At 42.1% G+C, this 17429-nt stretch overlaps 1 protein-coding gene across 2 annotated transcripts; it reads left to right on the top strand.

Annotated features, from left to right (window-relative positions):
- The first annotated feature begins 1163 nt into the window (after positions 1 to 1163).
- LOC143297833 (transmembrane protein 216-like) lies at positions 1164 to 12602 on the top strand. Of its 2 annotated transcripts, none has more exons than XM_076610349.1 (6): positions 1164 to 1214; positions 4535 to 4551; positions 5036 to 5129; positions 5917 to 6009; positions 7351 to 7552; positions 12183 to 12602. In XM_076610349.1, exons 1-6 carry the CDS (start codon positions 1178 to 1180, stop codon positions 12196 to 12198), a joined length of 459 nt encoding a protein of 152 aa, XP_076466464.1. In that variant the 5' UTR covers positions 1164 to 1177; the 3' UTR covers positions 12199 to 12602. The 2 variants fall into 2 exon arrangements, with proteins under 2 accessions (XP_076466464.1, XP_076466465.1); XM_076610350.1 differs by lacking the exon at positions 12183 to 12602 and adding an exon at positions 12035 to 12057.
- The last annotated feature ends 4827 nt before the right edge of the window (positions 12603 to 17429 follow it).

Here is a 17429-nt window from a genome sequence, read left to right as displayed (position 1 = left end):
TCCATCACATCCTCACCCCTGGAAGACATGAAATGAGTGGATGTGATTGGGGGTGACAAATGTGCTGCTTTTTCTTCAGCTTCAGTTGCCAACATCAAAGATTAATGCCACCAATAAAAGGGGGACATTCAGAAAGTAGACTGATTTATATGGATACATCTGCAGCACCCACCCTTGGTCTGAGACCAAGCTCTATGTGCTTTACAAAACAGGAGCCATTTGAACAACTGGCTGTCTACCCTGGTACAGCCAACTGAGAACTGGTTTTTTGGACTCATCATTTGTTTCCAGTTTCATTCAGTCAGGCTTCAGTTATGCACACACACACACTAACACACACATACACACACATGCAATACAGTGGATTTTACTATGAAAATTTGCCATGGACAACTCATGATGTCATGGGTTCTTTTACATGCACAAAGTGCATCTACACACTGGACTTCAGTTTATTATCTCATGGAAATGACTAGCATTCATATGTAGAGGAAATGATTGTTTGATCTTGACCACGGTAGATGAAGACACTTCTTTACACTCTCTCTGTCGCTCTTTCTTTTTTCTTCTTTTTTTCTCTCCAAGACAATTAAAATGTCTTAATCATTTTGTTCTCTGCTCCTTTTCAGTCCTGGAAAAAAAATCTTCGCATGTGTGTGTGTCACGGACTTATAGAAGTCCGTGGTGTGTGAGTGTGTGCGAGAGAGAGAGAGAGAGAGAGAGAGAGAAATTCTATGTGCAAGCGAAAAAATTGCCAATTTTCATCTTGTTTTCTTCTCATTGCCCAAGGTACTTGACTGCCATCCTGGTTGATGTAGCCAAGCACACAACTCGGCATACAAGTGCAATATGAAAAGTCAAGGTTGAGTTGATACTGCAATTGCACGTCTCGAGAAATCTGGTTTGCATCGATCTTACTTCGGGTCTCAGTTTCACACCAAACTTAATTCTTCCTTCAGGTGTTCAACTTTTATCTTGTTGAAGGTTACTTCACTCTTAAGCACCATATACGAAGAAAGTTGAACACGGGGCTTGGAAAGCGAGTATGTCCTGTTTCATTACCACCCCCTTTGTGTCGGACACATTAAACAAAGAAAGAAACCAACGTGTCCTGTCTTTGACTTCCAATCACTAGTTCCGAAACAATCCGGCATTTAGACATACAGCTGATTTCAAAATGGCGACTGGACAGACGCAGGCGTCCCAGCAACGAGGTGATACTTCATGTTCTGAACTATTTTGACTTTATTTTGGACTGATCATTATTTGTATTTATTGATAAATAGCAGATTAATGATTAAAATTTACAAATCACAAGCAGACTTATCAGAATAGAGCACACTTTCCCGTTTCTTCATCCACTCCTGTCTGGATCGTGTATCAGCACGTTTCCCCCCCACTGGTGACTGACTCTAGTTCCAGTGCAACAAAATGTGTGTGTGTGTGTGTGTGTGTGTGTGTGTGTGTGTGTGTTACTTTCGTAGTAGTTTTCATTTCCCCATTGATAGCTAGCTCCGAAAAATTGATTGGGGCAGCATCTCTCCGACCATACTACACGAAACATCCCTCCAGAATAGTTTCCAAAAAGCAGACTTCAACATAATAAAAGAAAAATTGTCTGACGCCCAAGACTCCTTCATCGAGACATCAGCCACGCTTAGCGTTTGCGAACTTTGGGAAAGGTTTAAAACCATAATCCACTCCCTCGTGAAGGAACACATCCCCTCAAAAACTGTCCGAAACAAATCCAGCCATAAACCCTGGATTACCCCCCACATCAAGTCAATGAAAAGAAAACTCGCTCGGAAATTTAGAAAGAGCAAAACCTCATCTGACCCCTCAGTAAAACGACAGTACCTACAGATGAAGGGCAAAGTACAGCGGGAACAACGTCATGCATACTGGACTTACATCAACAACATCATTGATCCTCCCAAAAGCAATGATGAGCAGTTGAAAGGGAGCAACCAAAAGCGATTCTGGAATTACATCAAATCTCTCAGACGTGACAGTACAGGGGTATCTCCACTTCGAGACCAAGGAAGATTATTTGCATCCCCAAAAGAAAAGGCCAACATTCTAAACCACCAGTACAAGTCAGTCTTCACAAGAGAAAAAAGCAGCAAAATCCCAACACCATCGGGAGTGTCCTACCCTGCAATGGCCGAGATCACGATCGACAAGGAAGGGGTACGCAAATTGCTGAAGAACATCAACCCATATAAAGCAGCAGGACCTGATGAGATTCCAGCAAAAGTGTTGAAAGAGTGCGCAGATGAGATCGCGCCCCTGCTCTCTATTATCTTCACCAAATCACTGGCAGATGGATGTGTACCAGACGACTGGAAAATGGCGAACGTGACAGCAGTTTTCAAAAAGGGCAATCGTAACTCTGCTGCTAACTACAGACCGGTCTCCCTCACCAGCATATGCTGTAAGATGCAAGAACACATCCTAGCAAGCAACATCATGCGCCATCTGACCCAACATGAAATACTTGACAACGCACAACATGGGTTTAGAGCCAGAAGGAGTTGCGAAACTCAACTGCTAACATTGTTCCAAGACATCGCCAAAAACCAGGACAACAGACAGCAGACCGACATGGTAATCCTGGACTTCTCCAAAGCCTTTGACAAGGTCCCCCACAAACGCCTCCTCCGTAAGCTAGACCATTATGGTATACGAGGATCGACGTTAGACTGGATCAAGGCATACCTTTCTGACCGCACCCAAATCGTCGTAGTTGACGGCGAAAAATCTGAGCCAGCACCTGTCATCAGCGGAGTCCCACAGGGGACAGTTCTAGGCCCCATCCTATTTCTGATTTACATCAACGATCTGCCTCAGAACATCAAGGCCAATATTAGATTGTTCGCTGATGACTGTATAGTCTACTCCACCATCAAGACAATCCAAGACTGTAAAATGCTCCAACGAGACCTCAACACCCTGTCTGACTGGGAACAGCGTTGGGGAATGGAATTCCACCCAGAAAAATGTAATGTCCTTACCTGTACAACATCAAGGAACCCCATCAGCTACAACTACAAATTAAAAGGACACACCCTCGAGCATGTTGACAGCGCAAAATATCACGGCGTCGACATAAGAAATGATCTAAACTGGAAAGAACATGTTACAAGAGTCACCAACAAAGCCAATAGCATGGTAGGCTTCCTAAAAAGGAATCTAAAAACATCCAATAAAACCACCAAAGCCAATGCCTACCAAACTCTTGTACGCCCGCACCTGGAGTATTGTTCATCAGTCTGGAGCCCGTACAAAGAAGGTCAAAAGAACAAGATTGAAATGGTGCAAAGAAGAGCAGCACGTTATGTACACAGTGACTACGGGCGGACCAGCAGCGTAACACACATGCTGCAAGAACTAAGATGGGAATCCCTCGAATCACGGCGGAACAGACAAAGGCTGACCCTGATGTATAAAATGGTCAACGGCATTGTAGACATCCCTCCAGACAAATTTCTCAAGAAAGGATCCGGCAGAACAAGATCAAATCATCGACACAAATTTGTCCATCTTAGCTCCTCCTCTGACCCTTATAAATACAGTTTTTTCCCATCAACCATCCCCGTCTGGAACTCCCTGCCTGCAACAGCAGCAGAGGCTCCCTCCTTGGCAGCTTTCAAGAGGGAGCTGAACAAGATCACAGTTTAGTCCCCCCCCCTTTTTTTTTTTTTTTTTTTTTTTTTTTTTTTTTCCCCCCGGAGGGACGCTGCGAGTGACGGTGGGTGAGAGTATGTATACATGCTCTTTCTCATTGTCACCCCCTCCGGAGGAAAAGATAGGTCTAATTAGGTTTTAGTTAGGTATTTACGCCTCTGCGCACACAGGTCATTAATAGTCAGTAATGACGGCTGACCTTCCAATTTGAAGATTGAAGATACCATTGCCACTCTTTCACATTCATGCACAAACGTACGCCGTAGGCTGTAGCTAGATTCAACTGAACCTGATGCTTTCTGTGTCTGTCTCACTCCTGATGCTCTCTGGCTCTGTAACTCACTCACGCACACATGCACACAAACACACACACACACACACACACACACACACACACACACACACACACACACACACACACACACAAACAAATGCGCGCGTTTGCCTGCACACGCAAGCACAGTTATACATATGATTAACAGCTTTTTACTAAAAATATATAGCTCCATCTCATAGTTTGTGAATTCATATAACTTTCATCTCATTGTCCATAAATCAGCATAACTTTGTATTTACATATTCATATATATAGAACTGTATCAACTGAAAAACCGGTTGGACATCAACTGTACCATGGTAAACTTGAATGTTTGCCATGTGACAAAGGAAATCTACAAGCAAGATATTTGGAAATGAAAGTCAGTAACAAATGTTCATTTTTATATTCTGGAATGTATGGTTCTTTCATTCTCCAAATGAGAAAATGAACAGTTTCCAATGTCGCAAATTGTGAAAACAAATCTGCAAGATATTTTGATAAAAAAAAATTACTGTGGTCTTTTTGCAGGTCGAGTTCAGGTGGTTGTATCCTTTACAGTTAATTCATATTGTGTGTGTGTGTGTGTGTGTGTGTGTGTGTGTGTGCATTTAACTAAGTTAGAAATAGATTACTGATTTTTAAAGGTGTACCGTATGTAAAGCTTTTCCATTAATTAAAGTTCAGGAGAAAAATTGTTTTCGCACTCATTATCATCAGATTCTATGTGAACCTGCACAGTTTTAGTCCATGTGTGTGTGTGTGTGTGTGTGTGTGTGTGTGTGTGTGTGTGTGCATGAGTGATTGTGGTGTGTTTGTGCATGTGTTTGTGTGAAGGGTTTTTCAGTAAGCCAACGAGTGTGTCTGTGTCTGTCTGTGTGAATGGAGAAACACACAGGTATTTGATGTATGTATGTATCTATCTATCTGTCTGTTTATCTTATATATATAAGAGAGAGAGAGAGAGAGAGAGAGAGAGAGAGAGAGAGAGAGAGATGTACTGTTGGAAGAACATTTTCTTAACCCAAACAGCATTCATCTCTGCCGTACCAAATTCTGTTGTTCCTGAATGGCTGGTACTTTGCATTATACTTTGTGTGTGAATTGTTGATGTTCGTCTTTAAAGGTAAGTTGAAACATTATCTCTGCGTGTAAGCGTTTTATCTAGTAGTACTTGTTTGTTGTAGCAGAATAGGGACAAAACAGTTTGTAGAGCTTTTAGCACATTCCTATAATTATTTCATGACATGTCAAAGTGCACTTTGGTCAGGATTCTGCATTCAAGTAACCAATGTTTTTTTTATTTGTCATAATGTTTTGTAATGGTTAGAGATCTTGAGGAATCATCCAGTTGATTCATGAATGAATTACTGAGTACTTGGCAACAAACTTACAAAGAAATGTGATTGCAATTAGTTTTGTTTGTACTGTTTTCCTGAGTGGGGGGAGGGGGTCTTCAGTCCACAACAACATGTCTGAATCTGACAGGCGTTTTTTCATTTGTTTTTTGTTGTTGTTGACATTGATGTTGACAAAACTGTTGACAGAACCATTGCTGTGCACAATGACTTAAAACATTAGTTGAGCCTTGCTCTTTGGCAAGATATGTGCACACAATTAGAAACTTACTCAACCACATATATGTACATATACACACATGTGCAAGTACATCATCTATGAACTAGTATACAAGACACAAAACACACACTTATGAATGTGCTCTCTCTCTCTCTCTCTCTCTCTCTCTCTCTCTCTCTGTGTCCTTCTCTTCTCTCTCTCTCTCTACCTATCATGCTCTCTCTCAATTTGTTTTTCTCATATAATTATGCTCACATAATAATTTCACACACACACACACACACACACAGAGGAAAACTTTAGAATACTTTAACATAGACTGCTGTTTGATTCAGGAGAGACGTTGCCCTTTGCTGATGGAGTGTTGGCAGCAGAAATCATTTTGGTCTTCCTCATGGCTGGTGTGGAACTGCTACGGTTATTTTTTGGTAAGTTTAGAGGGGTAGATTTTGGTAAGTTAAGATGATTTTGACTTAGTTTGGGGGTGGGTGGTGGGTTGGAGGGAAACAAAGAGACAAGCACATTGCTGAATACTCTTCCTTCACCTCCACCTATCCCATAACCCAGTGGAGGGTTGTCATCCAAGTGATTACTGGACCAGTTCTCTCCATCAGTTCCTGTCTCTCGCAGCTCTCTGGGATTGCATGCACATGTATTTGCATGTAGGTTTTATGTGTGTGTGTGATCTGCACTGGCTGGGATATGATATATAAATACCAAGGCTCCCTGTAACAAGAGTCGCATGGCAAGCCCTGAACTGGACACCTACAGGCTGGATAAAGATAGAACAGTGCAAGATGAACTACAGGCAGTGGAGAGAGACCTCAGACTCGTCAACAGACGATGGGGTGACACCAGTAAACTGGCTTGGAACCACACAGAATGGAGTGCCTTAGTTGCCTCATGCATCCTTGGCACAGGAGCACAAAGTCTAAGTAGTCTTGTGTTGTTTTGCAGTTTCAGTTCCTCATGGAGGCGTCAGAATGTTTGGACAAATCCGAATATGCTACACCACATCCACTTAGCAGATGCCTGACAGCAGCATAACCCACCATGCTAGTCAGGCCTTAATTGCATGCATACATATATATTCGTGTATAGTAAAGAGTGTTATCTCTCTCCATTCTGAAGGTAGACAACTTCAAGTCAGTGCTGCTTATGCTACCGATTCAGCTAGCACACAGGTAAATAAAATGTACATTGGAACAAACCCAGACACTTCCTCAAAAAAGGAAGCGCCGGGCCTGTCCATATACCGATCACCTGACATGTGCACACAGCACCAAAGACAGAAGAAATGTGCAAACACAAATAAGCTTTTATTCAAGACTGGCATAGCCTCTTTAATCCTGAATAAGCCACACAGAACACATGGACATGGTTGCCTTGGTGGTTTTTCAAATTGAAATTAACAAACAACGAGGCCAGGAGATGAAATGATTGACAAATAGTAAAGACTGGTAACTCTCTTCATTCACAAGGTACACAACTTCAAGTCAGTGCTGCTTACGCAACGGATTCAGCTAGCACACAGGTAAATAAAAGGTACATTGGAACAAACCCAGACACTTCCTCAAAAAAGGGTTCTTTTCACACGTGCAGCACACGCACCTCGTCCAAATGACTGGATGCTTGGTTTGATTTTCCAGTCAAACTCGGGAGAGAGGGCGAGACCGGTGCATTCGATTCAAGCTCATGAGACCCTCATGGACACTGTATTGGCAGATAAAGAGTCCTTATCGTTCTGCCACCTTCTTCCCATTTTGCAGGCAAGAAAGGCAACCTGACGGAGCAGATAGTGGGCGTGGTAATCTCGGTGCTGCTCAGCATCCCCTCGCTGCTGGGCGCCCTCTTCCTGCTGCTCTGGCAGACCTACGTGCTGCGGGTGGAGGTCATCCTGTCCGGGATCCAGATCGCCTTCATCGGTCTGGAGCTGGTCTTTGGCATCATCTCCATCATCACTTTCGCCAGGTAAGGCAGCAGGTGTTTGTTATTTGTGGAGTTTTGGTGGCTGGGGTGGGTTTATGGAGAGTGGGTGTGCTGTTGAGGTAGAGGGGTTGTTTAGGGGAAGGGGGGGGGGGGGGCAGTAGAGGGGGGAGGGGGGGAGTATAATGAGTGGGTGAGTTGTGGGTGGGAGGGTGGAGGGGTTGTGGTGGTGATTTGGGAGTGTGGTGTGTTGTTGGGAGGGAGGAAAGGGGGCGAGGGGGGTAGGGGAGTCGGTGTGTTGTGGGTGGGTGGGTGGGTGCAGGGGTTGTGGTGCTGATTTGGGAGTATGGTTTGTTGTTTGGGGAGGGAGGGGGGGAGTGGGTGTGTTGTGATGGCGGGGGAGGGTGGATGGGTTGTAGTGGTGATTGGGGAGTATGGTGTATTGTTTTGGATAGGGGATGAGGTTGTGTGCGTAGGGTGTGTCGGGGGCGAGGGAGTGGGGAGGGTTGTGGTGGGCATCTGGGTTTGGAGCTGGTCGTTAGCATCATCTTCATCATCACTTTGACCGGATAAGGGGGCGTGTGTGATTTGGGAGTATGGTGTGCTGTTTGGGTGGGTAGGTGGGTGGGTGTGGGGGGGTTGGGGGAGGGGGGGATGTTGTGGATGGGGGGTGGAGGGGTTGTGGTGGTGGAAGAGGAGTATGGTGTGTTGTTTGGGGGGAGGGGGGAGGGGGGTGCATGGGGTTGGGGGGGGGGGGGGGGGGGTTATGGTGGTGGTGGTGGTAGGGGAGAATGATTTGTGTGATGTGTTGTTTTGGGGAGAGTATGGGGAGTGGGGGCTTGTTGTGGGTGGGGGGTAGGGGCGTTGTGGTGGTAATTAGGGAGTATGGTGTCTTGTCAGGAGTTTGGGGGGGGGGGGGGGGAGGCTTGGGTGGGTGCGGGGAGGGGTGGGGGGGAGTAGGTGTGTTGTTTTGGAGGGAGTATGGGGAGTTGGTGAGTTATTGTGGATGGGGGGTGGAGGGGTTGTGGTGGTGGAAGGGGAGTATGGTGTGTTGTTTGGGGGGGTGTGGGGGGTTGGGGTGGTGTAGGGAGGGCAGGGGGGGGGGTTGTGGTGGTAGGGGAGAATGATGTGTGATGTGTTGTTTTGGGGAGAGTATGGGGAGTGGGGGCTTGTTGTGGGTGGGGGGTAGGGGGGTATTGGTGGTAATTAGGGAGTATGGTGTCTTGTCACGAGTTGGGGGGGTGGGGGGAGAGGCTGGGGGGCGGGGGGGAGTACGTGTGTTGTTTTGGAGGGAGTATGGGGAGTTGGTGAGTTATTGTGGATGGGGGGTGGAGGGGTTGTGGTGGTGGAAGGGGAGTATGGTGTGTTGTTTGGGGGGTGTGGGGGGTTGGGGCGGTGAGGTGGGGGGGGTTGTGGTGGTAATTAGGGAGTATGGTGTCTTGTCAGGAGTTGGGGGGGGGAGGCTGGGGGGCGGGGGAGAGTAGGTGTGTTGTTTTTGGGGGGAGTATGGGGAGTTGGTGTGTTGTTGTGGTAGGGGGGTGGATGGTTTGTGGTGGTGATTGGGGAGTATGGTGTGTTGTTCGGGGTAGGGGTTGAGGTCATGGGAGGGGGGTGGGTGGGAGTGTGGTGGGCATCAGGTTATGGAGTTTGGAGGGAGGGTAGGGGGGGGGGGGGGAGTGTGTGCATGTGCACAGAGGGGAGGGGTTAGGGGGTTAAAATGCTGTTCTTGTTATAAATGTGATATTTATTCTGATATCAAAGACCTCACATTATAAAATTAATACGCCAAATCATAATAATCATATGATGAACATGAAATATACATTGATATCATTTAAAGGTTTGAACACCAGGTACGTAATAGAATGAAAAATAAATAAATAAATAATACAAAGATAGATTAGATAAATACAGGGTTTAAGTTTTGTGTCGGTCATTTTGTGTCGGTCATCAGTCACTGATGGACACCAATTTGAAATGACCGAAGGATGTGGCAACCAGTCGGTCACTTGAGTTACCTTATTTTTCATAAAGTTGGTTGCAGTCTCTTAGTCTCTTCCAGTCTGCAAACTGATCATCTGTAAAGTCTGAATCCGAGAGATTTCTTCAGCCTTCTTCGGCAACTTATGTGTTTACTTTGTTGATGTTACCAAAACATACCAGAACAAATGGACAAATTCAGTTTCCTTTTATTTTTTTTATTTTTTTAAATTTTTTTTTTTTAGGCAGGGGAAGGTGGAAGGGAGGGGAGAGGTGACCTGATGGGGTTGCCTGGGGTGGTGGACATAAATGGTTGTTTTTCCTGATTTTAAAAATGACCCATTATTTTTGTGTACCCATGGTGTCTTGAACTAATCCTAAACTGTATAAATAGACAATTTGTTTTAAAAAAAAATGTAAACAGATAAATACAGAAGGAAAAATGATGAAAAGAGATGAAAAGGCCTGTTTGTGGTGGGATGGGCTACAAGCAACATGATTTGATTGTTTGACTTGCGGTTGTTGTTTCTGTCTGTTCTTTTCCAGAGGTGTTCTGTACTGAAGTGTGTTGTTTTTGTCTGTTCTTTTCCAGAACTGCTTTGTACCGAAGTGTTTCGTTTTTGTCTGTTCTTTTCCAGAGCTGTTCTGTACTGAAGTGTGTCGTTTTTATCTGTTCTTTTCCAGAGCTGTTCTGTACTGAAGTATGTTGTTTTTGTCTGTTCTTTTCCAGAGCTGTTCTGTACTGAAGTATGTTGTTTCTGTCTGTTCTTTTCCAGAGCTGTTCTGTACTGAAGTATGTTGTTTTTGTCTGTTCTTTTCCAGAGCTGTTCTGTACTGAAGTATGTTGTTTTTGTCTGTTCTTTTCCAGAGCTGTTCTGTACTGAAGTATGTTGTTTTTGTCTGTTCTTTTCCAGAGCTGTTCTGTACTGAAGTATGTTGTTTCTGTCTGTTCTTTTCCAGAACTGCTTTGTACCGAAGTATGTCGTTTTTGTCTGTTCTTTTCCAGAGCTGTTCTGTACTGAAGCATGTTGTTTTTGTCTGTTCTTTTCCAGAACTGCTTTGTACCGAAGTGTGTCGTTTTTGTCTGTTCTTTTCCAGAACTGCTTTGTACTGAAGCGTGTCTTCTGACATACGTTGACTTGTTGTTGTTTTTATCTGTTCTTTTCCAGAGCTGTTCTGTACTGAAGTGTGTCGTTTTTATCTGTTCTTTTCCAGAGCTGTTCTGTACTGAAGTGTGTCGTTTTTATCTGTTCTTTTCCAGAGCTGTTCTGTACTGAAGTGTGTCGTTTTTATCTGTTCTTTTCCAGAGCTGTTCTGTACTGAAGTATGTTGTTTCTGTCTGTTCTTTTCCAGAACTGCTTTGTACCGAAGTGTGTCGTTTTTGTCTGTTCTTTTCCAGAGCTGTTCTGTACTGAAGTGTGTCGTTTTTATCTGTTCTTTTCCAGAGCTGTTCTGTACTGAAGTGTGTCGTTTTTATCTGTTCTTTTCCAGAGCTGTTCTGTACTGAAGTGTGTCGTTTTTATCTGTTCTTTTCCAGAGCTGTTCTGTACTGAAGTGTGTCGTTTTTATCTGTTCTTTTCCAGAGCTGTTCTGTACTGAAGTATGTTGTTTCTGTCTGTTCTTTTCCAGAACTGCTTTGTACCGAAGTGTGTCGTTTTTGTCTGTTCTTTTCCAGAGCTGCTTTGTACTGAAGTGTGTTGTTTTTATCTGTTCTTTTCCAGAGCTGCTTTGTACTGAAGCATGTCTTCTGACATACGTTGACTTGTGGTTGTTGTTTTTGTCTGTTCTTTTCCTGAGCTGTTCTGTACTGAAGCGTGTCTTCTGACATACATTGACTTGCAGTGGTTGTTGTTTTTGTCTGTTCTTTTCCAGAGCTGCTTTGTACTGAAGCGTGTCTTCTGACATACATTGACTTGCAGTGGTTATCGTTTTTATCTGTTCTTTTCCAGAGCTGTTCTGTACTGAAGCGTGTCGTTTTTATCTGTTCTTTTCCAGAGCTGTTCTGTACTGAAGCGTGTCTTCTGACATACATTGTGGTTGTTGTTTTTGTCTGTTCTTTTCCAGAGCTGTTCTGTACTGAAGCGTGTCTTCTGACATGCATTGACTTGCAGTGGTTATCGTTTTTATCTGTAGTAGTCTTCAGTTTAACGTCTTCCACTTTATGTGATATTAGATGGGGAAAAAAAGAAAAAAAAAAGGGGGGGTGGGGGTGTGTGTGTGTGTGTGTGCGGGAGCGTGGAGGGTGGGGCGTGGTGGAGGGAACAGTATTGGGCAGAGGGTGAAAAATGGTGTGTGTGTGTGTGTGTGCGCGTGTGTGCGCATGTGTGTGTGTGTGTGTGTGTGTGACATACATTGACTTGCAGTGATTATCGTTTTTATCTGTTCTTTTCCAGAGCTGTTTTGTACTGAAGTGTGTGTTCTGACATTCATTGACTTGCAGTGGTTATCGTTTTTATCTGTTCTTTTCCAGAGCTGTTTTGTACTGAAGTGTGTGTTCTGACATTCATTGGCTTGTGGTTGTTGTTTTTGTCTGTTCTTATTTTCCAGAGCTGCTCCATACTGAAGCGTGTGTTCTGACATTCATTGACTTGTGGTTGTTGTTTTTGTCTGTTCTTTTCCAGAGCTGCTCCATACTGAAGCGTGTCTTCTGACATTCATTGACTTGTGGTTGTTGTTTTTGTCTGTTCTTTTCCAGAGCTGCTCCATACTGAAGCGTGTCTCCAGATGTACATTGATGATGTGGATTGAGGACTGTGATGGTTTTCTTCATTACCAGGGACTGGCAGAATTTTATCGGCTCTGCACTACAGTCCATGGCTTTGTTTCCAGCAAAGTTGGATTTATATGTCAGGCAGTTGTTCGATGAATAGCTATGTAATGATGATAGCCTTTGTCGTTAATTTGCTTAGTTATGTGCAAGGTGTGTGTGTGTGTGTGTCTGTGTGTGTGTGTGTGTGTGTGTGATTCAGAGGTTAAATGCTTGAATGTTACCTTGCATGTGTGAACATGTATCATGTGTGTTATTCTGAATAATGATGTACATATAAGTCTATGGAGGGTCATTCTTATGGACTGTTTATTGATCCATAAAATGTATGTTTTCTTGTATGTGTGTGTGTGTGTGTGTGTGTGTGTCTTTACACACTTAGTTGGCAGGGACTGGTGAGTTTTGTGCACAGAGGTTGAAGAAAAGAGTGAATATAAGGATTATAGCCAAAACTGGTTGTGATGATGTAAGTGCCACACACTTGTATCAGCAACATGTGCAGGTGTATTTAGAAACAAACTTGTGACTGCCAGTGTTGTCAGATGCGTTTCGTGACTTAAAGGTCCCCCCAAACAAGTGTTGTGTGTTCTATTTTATCAGCAAATGGTTGTATTATTAGATTTTTTTGCAAAATGTATTGCTGTTGATGTAATTCGATATAGGTTGCACTTATTCTGTAATTACTCCTGCATGTGATTCTCTCTCTCTCTCTCACACACACAAACACACACACACACACACACTTTTTTATTTTTTAGATGGTCTGTATGGAAGCAGATTGCCCTCTTTTCTCATCCCTTATAAGATCCACAGATCTATTGAACATGGTCTGTTTTTTTTTGTTTGTTTGTTTTTTTCTGAAACTTCCATTTCAGTGTTTGGGCGTTGAATGTTTCATGATATTCTCTCTTCCTTTAATTAGATGATAATTAATATGTTTATCATGTATGAGACTTGTAGCAAGTTGATCACTTGCCATGTATTTATTGCCTTGTACATTGTAGGCTGTGTACCATGAATGTCTGGTGATACATCCATTTCATAGTTGTGTATGCTTGTTCAAATTCATTTTCTCAGTAAAATATGAATAAATTATTTCTATAATATTCCTTTTCTTGTTTGTTTTTTGTTTTTTTCATCAGTGATTAAATCAGCTTTTCCAAGTCTTTCATTATCAGACTGAGCTGAAAGGAGACTGAGAGACTGTTCACACAGATTTATCATCATTGTTGGCTTTTTTGTTTGTTTTTTGGTGCGCTTAGAGTTGACTTCATCAAGATTTTGCGCCTTATAAATATTATTATTATTAGTAGTATTTTTATGTATTTATCTATTATTTTTTATTATTTATATTTTATTATTATTTTTTTTTTTTATTATTATTATTTTATTTTATTTTATTTATTTATTTTTTATTTTTATTTTTTTTCTTAAGGCCAGATCAAGCGCGTTGGGTTATGCTGCTGGTCAGGCATCTGCTTGGCAGATGTGGTGTAGCGTATATGGGTTTGACTGAACGCAGTGACGCCTCCTTGAGCTACCGATACTGATACTGATCACACAGATTATGTTATGTTTTATAGTATTATTATTATTATGTTTATTAGTTATGAGGAACTAAGGAGGCACCCTGGCTGAATCAGGTAGGCATTAGACCTCTGATCCAGAGTTCGTCAGTGATCAGGGTTTGAGGTCCCGGCGTGGCACGGTGTAGTATTCTTGGGAAAGGCACTTAACTCTGATTTTACTCACACCACCCTAGGTCTGAATGGGTACCTGACATCAGTTGGGCAAGGTTAAAACGGTGGAAGTAGAGGAATGGTACCCACCTTCTTATGCCAAGCCCCAGGAAACACACGGTGGATATGATGAATTCACTGCCGTAACCGGGCTTAAAAGGCTGTGGGGCTTTTCACAATACCTCAGTTATGAGGAGCAAACTCAGCTTGTTAATATCCAGACACACGGTAAAGTGGTAAGCATCACCAACTGACAAATGGAAGGCCGTGGTTACTCGTTCATTGATTTGCACATTCATTCATTCATTCATTCATTCATTCACAATGATGATTATTGAGTTCACTCATTTTTGTCAACCACTGTCCGCTAGAAACATGTGGTGTGTGACCAAAGTATGTGTGTGTGTGTGTGTGTGTGTGTGTATGTCAGTCTAAATTTTTATTTCAAGATGATAACTGGTATGAAAATGGTATGATTTTTTTTTTTTTATTTTTTTTTATAGGAAAATTGAGATGATTTTCTAAAAATTAACCCATCAGGATTGGCGTTAACAGTTTTTGTGTTTGTTTGTTTTTTTTGTTTTGTTTTTTTTTAACTGGGGAAGAGGGGATACAGAATTGTTTAAGAACACAACCACGTGAAAATATATATCTCTCAGCTGACTATATCGTCATCCCCTTGCGCCTTTTTCTTTGAAGTGTTCTCCAAAGAAATTCACCATATACACAATACGATGCTACAGAATCCACCTTTTATCCATCCCCTGTGCTGTTGCTGTCGTTTTATTTGTAAAGAAAAACAATAATAAAAGTTCCCATGACATTCGAAACAAAGCTCTTAAAGACTACTTCCACAGTCATAACACACATCAATGGTAGTTGTCATGGTAAAACAATACAGGTTGCATTAATTTGTGCGTGTACTGTAAGGGAATAGAACAACAACCAAAGAGTTAACATGTGTTATTCCGGATCTTCAGGGACCACTTCCAAAACCTGCCACAGCATTTTTCCAAGAGATTTTGAAGTGACGGGTGTGTCTCCGCATTATCGCAACAATAACAAATCAAATCACACTGTAGGATGACAAGGGAATCGGTTAGAATAAACAGCGCTTCATTTTCTTAAAGATTCTAAAAAAAAAAAAAGAAAAAAAAGAAGGTACAACAGGAACATGATTTACGTTTTGCTTTTTTTCCATCAGTTTTGATTAAAAAAAAAAAATCCCAATCATCATGACTTGGCATCTATAATTAGATGTCAAGATAATCTTACATGAAATGTTTCATGTGTCTTAACACTCTTTGTGCAGCGTCCACGCTCTTATTTTTGTCTTCCCATTTCTTTGATTGGGGTACAATGAATTTTCTTTTTAGGAAAATTGAGATTAATTTCTTTTAACCCATCAGGATTGGTGTTAAAAGTTTTCTTTCTCAGAATGTTTTATAACACAACCGCGTGAAAATGTGTATCTCTCAGCTAACTGTATCGTCATCCGTTTACACCTTTTTTCTTTCAAGTGTTCCCAAAATAAATGCACCTTATACACAATATAATACTACAGAATCTACCTTTTATCCATCCCCAGTGCTGTTGCTGTTTTATCTGTAAACAAAAACAGTAAGAAATTCCTTGACTTTTGAAACAAAGCTCTTAAAGACTGCTTCCACAGTCATAACACCACCGTTGTGTCAACTCTGAGCCATGATGATCTCTATTCCCAGACAAAGCTTGGAGTGTATGTTCGTGGTCAGCCTGTCACGTACGCCGTAACAGAGTCTCTGTCGGTTATGAGACAACACAGCACCTGTTGGTTTGATGACATCTTACCATGGAGAAGTGGAGAGCTTTTTATTAGAAATATGTTATATTGTTATGTTTTTTTGTTTGTTTCTTTTGTTGTTGTTTTTTTTAAACAAAACTTAAATCAATAATTTTCACACACACACACACACACACACACACACACACTTTCACTTACTCGTATGCGTACACAGTAATCCCGCCCCCACCCCCAACCCCCTCCCCCTCCTCCCACTCGATTTTTTTCCTTCCCTCGTCTAATATCACTTACAGTGAAAAGACGTTAAACTAAAGAACGAACGAAGTGGAGAGCTGTGGATTAGAGATCCTGGCTGTTATCTGATTGACTCGGTGTATAATAATTATGTCTGTTGGATAGTTTTTATGGACCTATTGTTCCGTTTGAACCCCACCACTTAACTGTGACATTTGTTGAGGTTTCTATAATTATCCATTTTATCACCCTGCCCCCACGGTTACCCTTCATGTATATGATAACAGTTTTAATGCGGCTAGATTTCCATTTGACCCCCCCTGTCTTGATATTATACACTTTTGAAAAAGTTTTACAGGCCTATATTTCAGTTCAGCACACTCTCCTAACTACTACCATGTTTATCTTTTTGAGAATTCTTATCCAAAAGAATTCAACCTTTTTTTTTTTCTTTTTTTTTACCCTGTTCTGTTGTTGTTGTTGTTTTTGTCCCCTTTTTGTTTTTTCTTTGGCTTTTTGTTGTTGTTCGATTTCCATATGCCCCCCAACTCCCACCTCAGTTATTCACAATTTTGTCTGTTTTTCTTCTTATTTCCCGGGTACCGCTCTAAGCGTACATAGTTCTTTGACGTTCTGGTCCTTCGTGGACTGCATGCATCTCAGGCTACATAAAAAATGACAAGGAAAAAAACAACAACAACAACAAAACAAAAACAAAACAACCAAAAAACAAAAAGCCAACAACAACCAAACAAACCACCTACTTTATTATGTAGAGAGAGAGAGAGAGAGAGAGTGTGTGTGTGTTTGTTTTCTTGAAATCTACTGAGAGAGAGAGAGAGAGAGAGAGAGAGAGAGAGTGTTTGTTTTCTTGAAATCTACTGAGAGAGAGAGAGAGAGAGAGAGAGAGAGTGTGTGTGTGTGTGTGTGTGTGTGTTCCTTTTCTTGAAATCTACTGCAAGATTCAGATTCAGGTACATGCACGCTTTAGTGGTGTATTTTAATTAAGGCGGAGGCGGACCAAAGGAAGAGTCAAATACGTTATTGCTGTTGTGTTTCACTGTTGTTGTTGCTGTTGTTGTTGTTGTTGTTACTGTTTTTGTCCTTGTTTGACCTTTACTGTTGCATTGTTGTTGTTGTTTTTGTTGTTGACAGTGGTTGTCAGTGTGGTGATTTGTTGGTGGTATCAGTGGTGATGAGGGTGGTTATTGGCAACCACGCTGAATCTCTGTTAGAAATTTCTTCTTCTTTTTATCATCACCAACATTATTATTATTATTAATAATATTATTATTATACACGGCATGGCTAGAGCATTGGGAATGGGAGGGACCCGCCTCGTCCTCCGACCCTCCACACACACACACACACACACACACACGCACGCACACACTACACGTGGAACGAAGAAACTGACGT

The sequence above is a fragment of the Babylonia areolata genome, chromosome 23, assembly GCF_041734735.1.
Source record: "Babylonia areolata isolate BAREFJ2019XMU chromosome 23, ASM4173473v1, whole genome shotgun sequence".
Taxonomy (NCBI): Eukaryota; Metazoa; Mollusca; class Gastropoda; order Neogastropoda; family Buccinidae; genus Babylonia; species Babylonia areolata.
This window is presented reverse-complemented; position numbering and strand designations above follow the sequence as displayed.